Source organism: Silurus aristotelis (genome assembly GCF_946808225.1).
Source record: "Silurus aristotelis genome assembly, chromosome: 13".
Lineage (NCBI taxonomy): Eukaryota > Metazoa > Chordata > Actinopteri > Siluriformes > Siluridae > Silurus > Silurus aristotelis.
This window is the reverse complement of record NC_139586.1, coordinates 29,388,026-29,405,027: the sequence shown is the minus strand read 5'-3', so window position 1 is coordinate 29,405,027 and position 17,002 is coordinate 29,388,026. Positions and strand designations below refer to the sequence as shown.

The following is a 17,002-nucleotide window of genomic DNA, read 5'->3' as shown; positions in this document are numbered from 1 at the left end:
GGTGTGAGATTTAGCTCCATGGTTTATATTTCTGACTTCTAATTAGTAGGGTTCAAGTTCAAATCCCAGTTCAAATTACCACCAAAATACAAATACACAGTGGAACCCTGGTGCACGAGCGCATTGTAGTACGAGAATATCGGCGTACGAGAGGTTTTAAACATCTGTGTAGGAGAACGAGCACATTTCAGGAAGACAAGCATTTCTTTTGCCACGTTTGGCTCCAGTCACGTGTTCTGCTCGTCACTCGTCACCTCCGTCCCCACGCTTCATGCTCAGTCGCTTCATAGACATTATGAGCGCGTTCTCGTGTGAATATTGTGTTTTTTTTTCTGTTTTTTAGTGTTTTTGTTTTATTTCACTCTAAATTTAGAATCTTGGGTCCCAAGAAGTGCAGCGACGATGCTGGAAAGAAGGTTGTAAAAAGAATAACCATCGAAATAAAGAAAAGCACGAACGTGGCGTACGCACACCAGATCTTTGTCTGCAAAATTGCAGTTCAACAGAAAGAACAATCATAAAGAACAAAACGTTATTTATTCCTGTATTTTTATCATTTATTACTTTGTTACTAGTATACAGTACAGACCAAAAGTTTGGACACACCTTCTCATTCAAAGAGTTTTCTTTATTTTCATGACTATGAAAATTGTAGATTCACACTGAAGGCATCAAAACTATGAATGAACACATGTGGAATTATATATGGAATTATATACAGAACAAAAAAGTGTGAAACAACTGAAAAATGTCATATTGTAGGTTCTTCAAAGTCGCCACCTTTTGCTTTGATTACTGCTTTGCACACTCTTGGCATTCTCTTGATGAGCTTCAAGAGGTAGTCACCTGAAATGGTCTTCCAACAGTCTTGAAGGAGTTCCCCGAGAGATGCTTGGCACTTGTTGGCCTTTTTGCCTTCACTCTGCGGTCCAGCTCACCCCTAAACCATCTCGATTGGGTTCAGGTCCGGTGACTGTGGAGGCCAGGTCATCTGGCGCAGCACCCCATCACTCTCCTTCTTGGTCAAATAGCCCTTGATGCCTTCAGTGTGAATCTACAATTTATATAGTCATGAAAATAAAGAAAACTCTTTGGATGAGAAGGTGTGTCCAAACTTTTGGTCTGTACTGTATTTGTGCGTTAAATGAGGCGTAAAACTTTTTTTCGGGGTTGAAGTAAGCGACCGTCTGAGGTCTGAGAACGGATTCATTGCTTTTACATTCATTCTTACGGGAAAATGAACACGTGAGTACGAGCATATGGGAACACGAGCGCTTTTCAGGAACGATTTCATCTCGTACACTGAGGTTCCGCTGTATATTCAAATACGATTTCAATCATATTAATTAGTTACATGTGCTCTAACTTTTATCACTTTTATTCTAGTCTGTTTTTACTGCTGAATATCTTCACCATCAACTGCTCGGTCGTATAAATGAGATCGCCGCAAGTCACTCTGGATCATCCTTAATATCGTAAACATACAGGATTCCAGTCCATTACTGAGCAACGTGTACATTTACTGTATATATTCATAAACATCCCCACTGTGGGACGAATAAAAGTTTTTATTATATACAAGAGCAGTCAAATCCACCTACCAGAAGGTTTTCGTGAGTTAGGAAGAAACCTGACACACTCACACACAGCAGCTAATGAGATACTTCAAACTGATCGTGATATCTGATCATTTTACACACAGTGCAACCGAAGTTCATGGAAAAGTAGAGTTGGAATGATCCCCCATCCCCCCAACTCCCACTCCTGCCCCCCACTCGGACCGGAGATCAGTTTTCTGGACCTGCGCCTGTGCTCAGAATCAGCCTTCACGCTCGGCCACATAGGTGCGAAAAAGCCCTTAATGTTGACGCCTACGCTACAACAAATTCCTGCAGCTGAGGCTCGCGGTAATAAAGGTGATTTACGAAGAGAAAAGATATTTGAGGTTTGTATACAAATCAAACTGAAACGTGAAAAACCTTTTCTCTAGTGAATATCGTGCCATCGTGACTGTTAAATCCCGTCCTGCCAGCGTGACATTGTGTCGATACGTTCTTGCACCGAGTGGGGTTCCAAGACCATGTCTGATCTGGAAACTCGTGTTTCACATCATAACCGTGACTCACGACCATCAGACAGATCGTTAGAACATGCAGCATTGCTGCTGTCACTTTCTCACACCGCTTCAATTCTAGCAAGAGCCCCGTCACCAAATGTCACTGCTGGACCCACAAACCGCATCAAAGCCCTCGTCTGTTACAGCGTCTGCAATAATTTGCATTGTTAAAGCAGTGATCCTTCACCCCTATGCTTTTGTTTTCAGCAGGAGCTCATCTATGTTTAGTCCGTGTATCATTACCCCTCATGTTGTTCAGCAAGTCTGCAGATAATTAGTGTGATGAATCTATTTAAGTCTCGTTGACCTGCGCTGATGTTAACCGCGTTTAGAACCTGCTGCTTACGCGGTGCTAATGTTATCCAAGTCAATGTCATTTGTTCCCTTCTTATCATGACTCTTGACTCGTAATGTCGTTAGGTGTTATTGCAACATTTGCTGAAGCTTGATAGCTGCAATTCTCCTCCCGACTTCCTTTTTTTTTTTTTTTAACTGACGCAATGTTACGCAACTGCAAATGACCCTTGACACATTACAGGCAATGTTCTAGCAGCTCCCAGAACTCGGACTAGGATCTATTCGAGACCTGCATTCTGGAGCTGCCGGGACAGAGTGTGAAAGCTGCATACGGACGTCATATAAACTCCTTTGCTATTCTTGTTTTTCTTTTTCTTTTTACAAGTGTTCAAGGATTACTGCCAAATGAGAAGTCTGTTGTTTAAAGGGAGGGGGTAAAGGCTCAGGGTCCATATTTATCGCTGACCTAGTCGTGTGGAAGCGCAGCGATCAGAGCAGGCATTACTGAAGTGGCATTACAAGCAGCCTGCAATGGAAGTGAGGCCACAGTCCTTTAGGTGACTGATGGCTTAAGTCATGGGACACCCCTCCCTGCAATAAAAAGAGCTCAGCTATCAGTTCAGACGTCATCATGGTTTGCTGTCTCTGGGTCCCCCGTAAATGTCATTGGCCAGTTATTCATTCCTGCAACCTTGCACGAACGTAATACCGAGCGGTTTGATCGATAGCCCTGGCTGTGTTTAACACCGCTGCCCTTCTACAACCGGCAGTTGTCACTCATTCGCAAGTAGAATCCGGGTCTTGTCCAAACCGTTGCAAACGTGTCGAGGGAATGCAGCACATCTGGGCCATGTACAAGATGGAAAACTAGCTTGATGGCATATTTTCCAAAAGCTGCGGCGCAGAGATTTGCGATTTGGAAACTAAAACAACTAAGAGCCTTTAGCCTCAGTTAGAACAGGGCTCGAGACAGAGAAAGTGACTCATACCACAAACTATTCAACTTCCCCACTCAAATGCACTCAGGTTTAATATAGACACAAGGCATTATTGTCCTCTCGAGTAACACATACGCGTCTCTTTCATACACGTTTTCCACACACTCGTGTACTCGCTGCACTGCCGAGGAGCTTCACTACGTCTACGTCTGGAGGAACAAGTCCTGCACACCAGGGAAAAGGAGTAGAATCTGATAGCAACATTTAGCTGTAAAAACAAACCGACAGTCTCAACAACCCAAATGACTTTCTGAACCGTTTTCTTTCTGTCTGTAGTAACAAAGACAATAAACCTCTCAGGTGTGGGAACCTGCCTCAGGTTTCATTTTGCTTTATATCTTTTTTCAGTGTGGTTGGGTGTGTTGTGGGATTTTTGGGTTTAGGGTGGGAAGTGGTTTAATTCTTGGAACCCCACCTCAAAATACAGCATTTTAAACAAAACAGTGAACTGTTTATCATGTTTTTATTCTCCGGGTTTGGTTGCATAATGACCACCTGATAAACTACTTTTTGGAAAATTCAGGCTTCAGTGAGGAAAGTCAGTGTTCAGTGATGTAGTTGTGAGAAGGCTGAGCTTTTTTCATGACAAAAAAAAAAAAACACTCAGCTTAACAACTTTATGGAAAGTTGTGCACATTCCAGTATTGCTGAGATGTTATGGATATGAAGGTTCTGATTAATTCCTCTTTATTTGTAGAGCACTTTTAACAATGGACTTGTAGAAGCATGTATACGTCTATTCTTTATAAAATTTGATCCCTAACGAGTGAGAAGGTGGCAACCGTGCTGAAAGAAAAAACCTCCTGAGATAGCATGAGGAAGAAACCTTGAGAGGAACGTTTGAACATCCTCGAAGTCCGAGTCGCTCATTAACTTCATGAATCTTCAGAGTGTTCATGTGAAACCATCCCCAGCTGCACTTCCCTTTCTTTAAAAACTTACGAGAACCCATTCAATGACACTTATATACTGCTGGGCTACACTATTTAGAAAAAGGGATCTTCTGAGTAATTCATGGAGAACATCAATGTTCCCTCTGTGTGGGGATGAAGAGTAAAGATCTCTTGACTATCCACAGAATGTAATACAGACTATAAAACATTCCAAAAACATTCTCCAGCTTTAAGTCTCATCATGCAGTCATGTTTATAGTCGTGTGAGTTCAGGCTGTGGGTGAGTGGGTGTCGTTTTTGGCTCGAACTCCCCCTCGGCCCCCATGCCCACAGCCTCACCCTCTCTCTGTACCACCTCACTGATCTGCCCACCTCACTCAGCTGGAATGTGACACTTTGCTCTGTGGAATGTGGGACTGCCACAAACTTCTCATTGTTTGTTGCCAGAGGCAGAATCGAGGGGCCCGATGGCGAAACTTCCCATCACGAGCACACCCATGCCCAGAGTGCCGCAGTGAGGCAGTTACACCGCGTACTTACCCCATACAATTATCCATACACACACGTGTGAGTGACTACTCGCATTAATGTGGAGATTTTATGATTTTGAAAGTATTTATTTGACCTCCCAATGCTGGATTTGTTTATTTTGTTCTGCTCCGTACAGACACGTGAGAGTTTCTTTACAAGAGTCTTTTAAAAAGAGCATTATTACTGTCATAATGACATTTTTTTCAGATTCATTGTTATTGAAATCAAAATATTTAATTATGTTTATGCACGTGGTTGCTCGACTGATAGCCGGTCGGATCGGACTCGCCAATAACCGATTAATCAACCGATAAAAAAAAAATAAAAATGTATCTATAGTACTGAACTTTATTATGGAGAGAAAAAAAATTTATAAAATAAAAATCATGAAAAATATGAATATATTAATGAATAAAATATAATGATATAAATAATAAACATGGCGCTCTCCGTACAGCGAGCAGCATCGCATGTATAAACAAACAGTAGGTGGCGTCAGTGATTCGCCGATGGAGGCTGGAACGCGGAAAAACTATCGGTATGGATTTTTGCTGATATTTCCAGCGATCAACTATCATTGCCTCGACCTCTATAAATAACGAAGGGACATTTTAGTTTAAAAACTAATAAACTTTCTTTCGGCTTCTCCCGTTAGGGGTGGCCACAGCGGATCCTCCGCACGTTTGATATGGCGCATGTTTTTACGCTGGATACCCTTCCTAACGCAACCCCCCCCAATTTATCCGGGCTTGGGACCGGCACTGGGGTTGGTTCCCTGACCGGGGGTCGAACCCGGGCCGCAGCGGTGAAAGCGCCGCATCCTAACCACTAGACCACCAGGAAACCTTAGTTTAAAAACTAACATTTATTATAATTACAAATATGATCTGAGTAAAAGGTTAGAATGCAGGGGCCGTAGTTTGGGACCCCTACTTTAACACAGCGTACGTTTTAAAGCGAGAACGTTATCAGACGGATACGAATCTGTAACTTGACATACGATCGAGGATTCGTCAGAGTTTAAGTTCCTCCCTCGATTTAAGGTCCATTTGTATGAACGCATAACCTGCCTGAAGTGCTTTATGACAGGTGAGATCACCTTCTGCCTGCGGTTTCAGAGAAGTGGAAGCATGTCATTGCAGGGATCGAGCTGGTTAATAATTAGATGGATAGATCCTTGTAGGACCACACTGAAAGATAAAAGCTCAGAAGAGCAGGCGGATTAAAAAGTGTTGATGTGGAATGAAGACTCACAGCTTTGTTTGAAACACTTGACCAACTCCTCTGAAGAGAAGAGAAGAGGCATGGACTGGGACTGTTAGACAAGTCTGGGTTTCAGAATACAGGTGTCTACGGGGCATTTGGGTTTGAAGCGCACTCGATACAGACGTATATTGCAGCTCGGTGTCAGGAGCAGGCGTAGGACTGAACCCTGCAGAAACTCTGAAAGGGCAACTGCAGCGTAGCTTCTCCTCCACCGCCCACACCCAGGCCGCATGCAGTATCTCACAGCTAGCCGAGAGTCCACAACACGCCTCCTGACACAGCGTGGATAAAAAAAGAACAACACTTTACCCACAAACCTCTCAAGTGCCCTCTACCAGAACCTATCAAAGACGTGGCGAGGAAACCCCCAAAAACTTTTTGGACACAAGTGTTTTATGTGTTGAAGAAAACTTTAATATTTTTGTCAATAAAAATAAATAAATAAATCGAATTGACTGAACATGCAGTTCTGAGGGATCTTTATTCTGAAAATGTAGTATTTTAATGACACATCTGTGGAGCTCAGGGTTACGATTCCTGCTCAAGGGCACATCAACCATCATGGGCGTCGCAATTCTTCATCTTAATATTTTTTCCTTCACCACTAGAACTTTATCATCTGTGCTGGTTCTAGCTGGTATTTTATGTTCCATCCAGGTTTAGAACAATCACAAATCGAGCAAAAAAATAAAATAAATTTGTAGTTTAACAGAATCTCTTCATCGCACCACGACCTGTAGTGACCCTTCAGATCCGGCGAGGAACAAGAGCAGATGAGAGCATGCAGCCGAGACAGACGTCTAACACAACTCGGCCAAAACGACTCCCATTGAGAGAAAACAACGATAAGAATTCCCACTTTACAGCAGAGAAATGATCATGCTGCATTTATTACCATCATAATTTTCTTTCTAATTTTGGGGTAATTAAAGAAGGAATTTATTCCGAAAGATATAAACTTTATTAAAATTCACCATATCATTTACATATATTGCCATTATCCAGAGCGACTTATAATTACCTCATCCATACAACTGAGCAGTTGAAGACTGAGGGCCTCGTTCATCTGCCGAACAGTTATTCAGGTCAGTGGGATCTGAACTCATCACCTTCTAATCAGTCCAAAACCTTACCCACTAAGCTGCCACTTCCCCATGCTTTAAAGCTGATTCAATTGAATACAGGAAGGGAAACATTACAATAAGCGGAGTAATAATGGCTGTTCCCTAAATGGATTTAAAAAATAAATAAATAAAACACTTTAATCACACACACTTTACTGTATTATATTGTTAAAGTTCACCTATATGCAGGACCGAATTTCTGAAGAACAACACTGCCCCCTGTCGGAACTGCATGCTACTGCACGGTCTATCAAAACCATTTATTTTTATTAAATTGTTTTTCTTTTATATCTTACAAGTCACGACTATAAAAGTAAATAGTCAGAATATAATTGTGCAAATAAATAAAAATGTTACATTTATGGCTAAAATAAACAGTGTAAAGGAGACAACAGGTCGTAGTCAAAAATTCATGAGAAAACCAAAAAGATTCAGTAAACGACGATTATTTTCAGACACATTTATTGGTATATTCATCCACTGTACAAAGTGATCTGCTCCAGGTGGGCTTGAAAAATGACAAAGACCTGGAGACAAAAGGTGTAAATAATTCATATTGTAAATAAGCGTATGCCTCAGCATTTAGGTGACTAGTCTTCATGATTAGGATTAAGATAAGAAGGAAACATCTTTCAAACACCGTACACACGTACCATGAAGATGAACAATTTATTCCAGAGCTTTGACGATGGCTTCGTTGGCTTCTATGCTGATCTGAGCTTCTGCCCTGGAGACCTCGTCTGTAGTGCTGACTAAGTCGGACTGGGCCTTCTCCAGATTAGCTTTAGCAGTCTGAAAAAGAAACAGACATCATGGGTTACATGAGAGGTTTAGTTTTTATTGTCATGGAAAGTCACCAGTCTGTGTGTCTAAATGATTTCCTCCAAACAGAACATGAAACGAGCCAATTAAAATGTAATAACACTACACTATGTGCAGTGTGTATCGTGGATTGTGATTGGTTGGAAGTTCAGGTGTGAATGTAACCATAGTAGCATCCAGTTCCTTCCACAGCCTAATGGATTTCCACCAGGAGTTACTCCAACAGCTTCCTTATTAGTAGAGCACACACTTTCTCCCTCATACCAATGTGATCTTCTGGCACTACTTTATCTGTGTGTGTGATTCGGAGCAGCAGAATTGTAGATGTAATGAGGAGAATATAAAATATTAAGAGTTATTTTGATCCTTTCAGTCAGTTTTACTTTGCAAACATCAATAACAGCTTGAACTCCTCGATGTTGGGAAGTGACCATGGAATAAGGTGAGGATCCACAGTGAGGTGTGAAACCTTACACCATTATAATGTTCTCCTCTTCACCTCAGGACCTTCTTCATCTCCACATCTACACTAACATCCTGTAAACACCAAGGCAGGTATCTCCTACAGGCAATGTGATGCTCCTCACTCAATGCTGGTGTTTCTGATAAATTTATAACATGCACATTATCAGTGCCTCCTTCATAATCATCTTCTTAACGTTTTTAACTGGTGTAAATATCTAGGAAATTAGAAAAGCTTGTGTTGGCTGTAATCTGCCCCCTAGTGGACAGAGGTTGTAACCTGAGGATCAAAGTTTCTGGAGGTTTCACCAAGTGATGAGTTTTTTAAAACCTTTTAAGACCATTGAGAATTAAATAAGACCAACACACATATGGTGTTAGCAACTGGCCTTAACCAAGCCCTAAATCGATTTTATTTTCAAACCTAGTATTGCTAAACTTGCACTCAATCTTAGCTAAAAAATGTAATCCGTTTATAATCTGCAGGACAATCTGAGAAAGATCCGCAACAATAACAGAACCCTGATTGGCTGTTGCCAAAAGTGCTTTGTGAGCATCTCATTGAGCATCAGAGGCAGCGTTCCATAGACAGCAAAAGATCTGTTTAAAAAAGTTTTAATTTTTAGACTTTAAGACCCTGCGAAATCCCTGTACGTATATGAATCGTGAACAAATCGTAGCCGCCTTCCTGTTAGTTGAAGCAGCTCTGAAACATACAGCAGTGCAGATGGAACTGGGACGTCCCTCACATCTCGGCTCAGCGCCTACATTCAGAAATATTTATGGCTATGGTTAATCCTGAAGCTGCAAACGTGCCATTATAAGTTGCCTATATGGATTCGAAAGCTGGATCAATGTCCTCCTTTATGCCTACTATTCTTATCGGACCTATCGCCTTTTTCCCTGCGACCTTTTTCTGCCAGTCTCGCTCGCTGTGCTGAAATGGATGTGGATGACTTTTTATTCTTGCGACTGATAGCAGTGCTCGGGGGTCCGTGTGCTTAATAAGGAAGGAAAGGTCAGTCCCTGTTAAAGTGCACAGGATATGTCACATCCCCACTGGGAGACCTTTAACTTCCAGCAATATTTGGCCTTTGCAGCTGTGTAATCGCCACCATAACAAATGTCCCTCGCAGGAAAGAGGCCGTGTTAATTCGCTTGACTATTGAAGAGATGTCCTTCTCACACAAATGCTACTGTGGGCTAAACATTCTGCGTTTTTCAGTCCTTAATGAAACCACTCTCGTCACACCTTTAAAACGTATTTATCAGCGTACGTGCCGGAAGCGAACCTGGTGCTAAGTCATGTTCTATCACTGCCTTTTAAATCATTACCTGAGCAAGAACTGAAGGTTACTCAGATAAAACCATTATTCAAATCAACCTGGAGACTTTAACATGTAAAAAGTAATAATACGTGTGTGTGTGTGTGTGTGTGTGTGTGTGAAGATGAAGAAGGTCCTGAGGTGAAGCAGATACCATGGTCACTTCATTATTTTATATTCTCCTCATTACATCTACACTTCTGCTGCTCCGAATCTCACACACAGATAAAGTAGTGCAGGAAGATTATATTTATTGACTTGAGAGTGCACGTGTGGGTCTCATCTACTGATAATGAAGCTGTGGGGAGTCCACATTCATTTAGAACTTACCTGTTAGTACAATGCTCTGAACTCACACCTGAACACAGCATTCAGACAGACGAGGGTATAAAAAAAAAATAAAAAAATAAAAAGATTTATCCGCAGGATGAGACTGGAATTCTGGCTCAAAGTTTCAGGCTGATTCTGAATAAAGTGATCCTGAAGCTTCCTGCTTTTTTGGGGGATTTTAAGTGGTATGTATTTTGAACATTTATAGAATGTTCTGGAATCCTAGAAAGTACAGGTGACGTGTAGAAGGAAATCTGCCGTGTTTCTTACAGTAAGGTCCAGGCTATCCAGAGGAACAGCCTCCTCAGCAAGCAGCTGCACTGAAGAGTCGGCATTAACCGTGACCGAACCACTGCTTACTGCAACACACAAAACACGAGCAATCATCACTACCGGGTCACCAATAGCTCATACAGTAGTGTCGCGATTAACTGGTACAATACAAAGACTCGTCTATGTTCTACATCCTGTAGACATCAATCAACCCAAACAATCCAATTCATCTGTCAATCCAATCCAATCCATTTCATCCATCCATCCATCAACCTATTAAATTCATCCATCCAGCCATCAAATAAATACATCATTCATCAAATCCACCCAGTCAATCAATAAATCCATCAATAAATCCATCTATGTCCACATAGAATTATACTCAGAATGATATTACTGCTTCAAACCAAACTTCATTAAATTGTCTCATTTTCCAGCTTTTTTAAAATTTTGATTTGTGATAGAAGAGTATCTGTGAGAGTGAAAGGGAAAGTTTATAGGACTGTGGTGAGACCTGAGATGTTGTATGGATTAGAGACAGTGGCATTGAGTAAAAGACAGGAGGTGGAGCTGGAGGTAGCAGAGCTGAAGATGTTGAGGTTTTCGTTGGGAGTGACAACGATGGACAAGATTAGAAATGAGTTTATTAGAGGGACAGTGCATGTAGGATGTTTGGGAGACAAGGTGAGGGAGGTGAGATTGAGATGGTTTGGACATGTGCAGAGGAGAAACATGGGGTATATCAGTAGGAGAATGCTGAGGATGGAGACACCAGGAAGGAGGAAAAGAGGAAGATCAAGAAGGAGGTTTATGGATGTGGTGAAAGAAGACATGCAGGTGGTTGGTGTGAAAGAGGCAGATGTAGAGGACAGGGGGGGATGGAGACGGATGATCCACTGTGGAGACTCCTAATGGGAGCAGCCGAAAGAAGAAGAAGAAGAGGTCACTAGAAAGAAAGCACTCACATTAATTAATATTCTCTATTGACCACTCCTTACTGATCAAAAGTACTTTGTTTGCTCCTCTGTCCCACAAATAGTCATAAGCCCACCTTCACAAACATACTGAACTGTAATGAAGTTCATGTGATACGCAAAGTGAAATGCTGAAAGCGACACCGCTGCGTGATCTTACCGAAATACTTGGCGGCAGAGCCGTCCTCACCGAACACCGTGACCACCCCAGGCCTCAGCACCTGCAGTGTGGGGACGTGAGCAGGGAGGATACCGAAGGCACCGGTCATCGTGGGGACGTCCACCTGTTTCACGCTGGCTGCATTGAAGAAGACCTACAGAAATACACATCAGATATGTTGTAGGAGTATTCACGACGGAAGCCTCCATATAGTGCTGATGATTCCACAGACCAGGATTGCAGAAAGTGTATCAATTATTTCTTAAAGAGCTCAACAAAGGATGCATTTTCTCTGCCTACTCTGAAAGCACAAACTCCCAAATGATCTACTGTACCAGTTCTACAGGACCACCACTGAATCCATTCTGTCTGGCAGAGCACATTATCAGGATCACCAACCTGCCCTCACCTCTAGGACCTGCACATCCATACATCCATCCATCCATCCATGATTTGACTACAACACCACCTCAATCTCCATTACTTTGTGCAATATTCTGCAGTAATGATCTGGACAGTCACTACACTAGTGTCAGTGTCACCTTCTGTCATGGGCCACCATGAAGAGTCTTCTATGTTTGATCATCTCCATGTGTTGTGTGTAATAATCTCTATATTAACCCATGTTTTGCACACACATTTTATAATAAGAATACCAACATGGACCTAGTCAGACATGGTACAGCACCCCTGGAGCACCAACCTTTTCTGATATTCTGTCATAAAAAATGTTTTAAATATATAAATTAATTAGTTATTGAACACTGAGTCTGATCTGGTTCTGATTTCACTGATCCTGTCTCCTGGTTTTGTAAAAGTTGTGTCAGAAGGTCCAGGTGATGCTGTGATCCCAGTACCTCCTGCAGAATACAGATGATGAAGGTGCAGTATAAGAGTGTTTATTAATAATCTGGCAAATTAATCCAAATCACGATCCAAACACAGAAAACAAGATACGGATCGGGATCACAAATCCAAATCAAGCTCGGAACGACGGCTCGGTACACGCAGGGTCCTGAACTTAATACATGACGACGACACAGCAAGAAACATTTCAACACTAATAGGAGTGAAATGTCAGAAGATTTTGTACTTTCATTCTATATACTTTTTATATAATTGCAGATTCGAAGCAAATAATTCCAGCATTTCTATAATATACAGGCAGATAAAATCAGTGTATTATTACCTGTATTGCACAAATATCGCACATTTATTTACCTTTACAAATAACTAACACATTCCCTGTTTTCACCCTCATTCTCTCTCTCTCTCTCTCTCTCTCTCTCTCTCTCTCTCTCATTCTCTCATTCTCTCTCTCTCTCTCTCTCTCTCTCTCATTCTCTCTCTCTCTCTCTCTCTCTCTCTCATTCTCTCTCTCTCTCTCTCTCTCGGCTGCTTTTGAAGGTCAAAACGCTTCAATTCCAAACTTAAACACTTTCACAGTGCCATAGATAAATATTAATAAATAATTACATGTGTATAAATCCTAAAGATGAAACAGTTGAGGGGAATTTCAGGTGTAAACCCGCACCTGGTATTCGCGTTTACAGTAATGTTAAGTCAAGGTGAAGAGCTGCTCGGCTAATATCGCCTCACGAGCGCTAGCATAAAGTTTGGCTAACTAGCCGGCTAGTCATCGATCAAATCCAGGGTTAGCGACCTTTTCTAAAATTAAAAATATCAACAAGTGGGATGAAAATGATTCCCAGTCGTCGGTTGTTTTTATTTGTTTATTTAAAAAAAATTCCGACCACAATATTACCCACGTAATGCAGGTTATATTAGATGCTAGCAACGTCAACGAGCATAAAACCGAGCTTAAAGTAAGAGAAGAAACAGGTTAAAGAGGAAATTATTTATTATATGAACCGCTTTTTACCTCAGAGTTGCGTCAGTTAGTGAAATAAAACAACACAAAATAAAGTAGAAATTATATCGGGGCGGAATTCGGGCTAATCACGGAGATGACTAGTATGCTAGCTAAGATCTGTCATGTGTGTGTGTGTGTGTGTGTGTGTGTGTGTAAGCGCGTGCAGCTTGGAATCGGGGACGTTTAATTACTCGGTAAGCGTGGATTCTGCAGGTGAAGGTATATATATGTGTGTGTGTGTGTGTGTGTGTGTGTGTACACACAGAGATCCTGTACCTCGGTCGGCGAGGAGAAGGTGAAGGACATCTGTGGAGATTCGGCGCCCACCTCGGCGTAGCAGCGGACCTGCCTGAGCGCCGGAGCCGCGCGACGCAGCAGAAACCTAGCGGCCATCATCCTGTCGTCTAACGAAGAAGTGATCGGACAAAAACAGGAAAATAAAAGAACAGATCCACGAAGCTACAGATCTCCAGATTCCTCCCACCGACCACACACTCGGTCACTCAGTGATCACGCGAGACCCGGAAGTTCACCGCGAGGTTACCCATAAACCCCCGCGCGCTCTTCGTACCAGCATGGGAAATGAAGTTGTAGGTCCAAGAACCAGGACTTCAACTCAAAAATACACCTGGGACACCCATTCATAAGTGGCTACAACAAAGCTGGAGAATGAAGATCTCCCTTTACTTCAACTGAGCAGCATGACAATGCCTCCTTGCACAAATCACATTCATCATGTTGAATAGAGATAAAGCAGATCTTCCACTTCAGCCCATGTATCTTTGTGCAAGGAGGCATTGTCATGCTGCTCAGTTGAAGTGAAGGGAGATCTTCATTCTCCAATACTGCTGACTGCACTCCAATACTCCTCACTCTCACACCTACATCAGTACCTGACTTTACTAACACACTTATAATAAAAATTAACCTCCACAAAATCTGGTGGAACATCTTCCCAGAAGAGTAAATGGAGACTAAATGTGGAATGGGATATAACAATCTTATTCTTAGGTGTCCACAAACATTTGGGCATATAGTGTATTTTCTGTATCTGCTTCCATGTAGGTTCGAGATGAGAAGTGTTGATGATACTGATGTTTATATGAGAACGTTTGAATAATTTTATAGTCTATAGTATTTAAAATGCATCATTATGTATTTAGCTGTTAAAAAGAAATACTGGAAATTATTAATCACACAAACATTGTTCTCCTTTGAGCCTGATCTGCTTCATTGACTGATCGGTTCTTCTGAATTTGAAGAAGATCAGAAGTTTGTCATGCAGAAGAAGTACGATGGCAGTGTGATATAAGAGCGTTTATTAATAATCAGGCAGATGAATCCAAATCAGAATCCAAACACAAATCATACACAGGAAACAGGATACAGATTGGGATCTAACATCACACAGGTCCAGGTTCACATGTGGTCCTGAACATGGCGAAAACACAGCAGGAAACATTTCAACACTAATATGAGTAAAATGTCAGGAGATTTTGTTCTGTTTTGTTACTGGGTTGAATAATGCGAATGTATAAGTGAATATATAAATTAGATTTCTATAGGAAGGTGTTGCGTCACACTCCGCCAAGGACTCAAATTCCCAGCAAGCACCGCGGCAATCCAACATGGCGGACTCTAAAGAGAACACAGGCACACCTCCACCTTCAGCTTTGTCTAAGTACTGATTGATCACAGGTGTGCTTACTTATTGCACACGCGTTATTGTTATACAACTTTCTCACACACATACACACACACGCTATTAAACTCATTCGTTTGGGAAAAAGAATCCCAGTAGGATGAATATTTTAATATGAGAATTGATCCTCTCCTTATGAAACCAGTATTGGCACAAGTATTGACCCCCCCCCCGACCCGGTGCCTGACCCGGTGCCTGACCCGGTGCCTGACCCGGTGCCTGACCCGGTGCCTGACCCGGTGCCTGACCCGACCCGGTGCCTCTCAATTTGCTACAGGCTTGAAACAGAAGCGCTTCAGAGGGTAATGAACTTAGCAGAGTGCATCTCAGGAACTGCTATTTCCTTCCTGCAGGAAAATATCCATCAATCAATGCAGAAACAGGGCTGTTAAAACCATCAAGGTCCAAATCACCCCAGCAACTATTTGTTTAATATGTTCTCTTTTACAATCTTACTCGTGTTCATTCTGTATTTGCACGTGTCATTGTCACTGTTACTGTTTTTAGTTTGTTATTAATATACCACATTTTTTTTTACATCCTTTTGCACATCTAAATATATTGACATTATTTTTAAATGTTATCATTATCTAATACATTTTCTAATATCTTCTCTATCTCTTTTATTTTCATTTCTTTTTTTATTTTATATTTATAGTTTTATTTTATAGTTCTTTTGTCTAATGCGCAAATTTCTCAGCGGCAGATCGGATTTCCATTTCACTGCAGCTTGTATTCTCTATATAACTAGATTTGTGCGAATAAAACAATCTTGAATCCTGCATGCAGCCTGAGTATTTATTCCTTATGCTAATAAGTTTTCTGATACCAGAGACCACCATAAACAAATCTCAGTAAAGAATATAATACAGCAATGGACCACCGAACTATCTCACAATCCTGATCTTCTCCAAACTGTCATTGTAATGACGTGTCACAGTTCCAGTAAAAGAACTGTTGTAACGATGCACAGAGCCCTGATTTCCTCAAACCCACTGAAGACCTCTAGGGTGAACTGGAACACTGACTTGGCATCTCACTAGCATCAGTGTCTGAGCTCTTCTGAGGAAGATTTCCTCCAGATATTAGAGCACAGATGTATAAGATTGAAGGAATTTGTTAATTCATTACGTCTTCAGTGAAAGCTTTAAACTGATCCAGATTCTTTTCAGGAGCACTGAGAACCGGAGAACCATACATGGATGTAAAACCATACATGGATGTGGCTTTGACAGACAGCTGATCTCCTCAACTGTCCTTACACTACACTGCAAGGTCTTCTGATCCAAGATGTGCAATTCCAAAACCAGGCAGTGAAGCAGCTGCTCATGATGTTATCCACAGTCACGTGAGGATGTTCAGTGGGAGCTTGGCTTTCCTCAGCTTTCTCATGATGGTAGAGATGCTGCTAGGCTTTACTTGCTAAGGAGGTGGTGTTGAGGGACCAGGTGAGGTTCTGGTCCAGCGGGAATCTGGTGCTCTTGATGCTCTTTTGCGTTGTCCACATTCAGAGACAGCTTGTTAATGTAAGAATTTAGTTGGACGAGGCTTCATTGTTTTACAGAGATGAGATGGTGTAGATCAGTGTAGGTGTAGATCTTCTTCTGAGGACAAGTCACGCATTTGGTCCAGGTTGCTACCACAAGATGGCGCCTGGTTTCTGTCCAAACCTTCCAGGCAATCAGGGCTGACACAACGGTGCTGAAATATTTAGAAAGCTGACTGATGTTTACACTCCATCATTCTCCTCGGTCCCTCATTAAACAGCTTCAAGCCAATAAACTGGGACGGGCTGCTTTTTACCAACCAATCAGATGCACGGAAACAGACTATTGTGGGTACCTCATTAAGAAACA

General features: G+C 41.7%; 1 protein-coding gene and 1 long non-coding RNA gene across 2 annotated transcripts; one reads left to right on the top strand and one right to left on the bottom strand.

Annotated features, from left to right (window-relative positions):
• The first annotated feature begins 1,760 nt into the window (after positions 1-1,760).
• On the top strand, positions 1,761-3,731 carry LOC310736251. Its single transcript, XR_014536498.1, has 2 exons — positions 1,761-1,949; positions 3,544-3,731. It is a non-coding gene; the product is annotated as an uncharacterized lncRNA (long non-coding RNA).
• A 3,939-nt stretch (positions 3,732-7,670) lies between these two features.
• atp5f1d (ATP synthase F1 subunit delta) lies at positions 7,671-13,976 on the bottom strand. The gene is made up of 5 exons (XM_083559475.1): positions 13,721-13,976; positions 11,572-11,725; positions 10,435-10,523; positions 7,879-8,017; positions 7,671-7,752 (listed from the first exon to the last, which is right to left on the bottom strand). The coding sequence occupies exons 1-4, from the start codon at positions 13,838-13,840 to the stop codon at positions 7,895-7,897; spliced, it is 486 nt and encodes a 161-aa protein (XP_083415601.1). The 5' UTR covers positions 13,841-13,976; the 3' UTR covers positions 7,671-7,752; positions 7,879-7,894.
• Between the last annotated feature and the right edge of the window lie 3,026 nt (positions 13,977-17,002).

What these genes read in the sequence shown, in the direction of transcription:
- atp5f1d (XM_083559475.1), bottom strand. Translation starts at nt 13,840, where the DNA reads ATGATGGCCGCTAGGTTTCTGCTGCGTCGCGCGGCTCCGGCGCTCAGG. An exon ending in CCTTCTCCTCGCCGACCGAG is followed by an intron (nt 11,726 to 13,720) that starts GTACAGGATCTC and finishes GTATTTCTGTAG; the next exon opens with GTCTTCTTCAATGCAGCCAG. An exon ending in CTCTGCCGCCAAGTATTTCG is followed by an intron (nt 10,524 to 11,571) that starts GTAAGATCACGC and finishes TGTGTGTTGCAG; the next exon opens with TAAGCAGTGGTTCGGTCACG.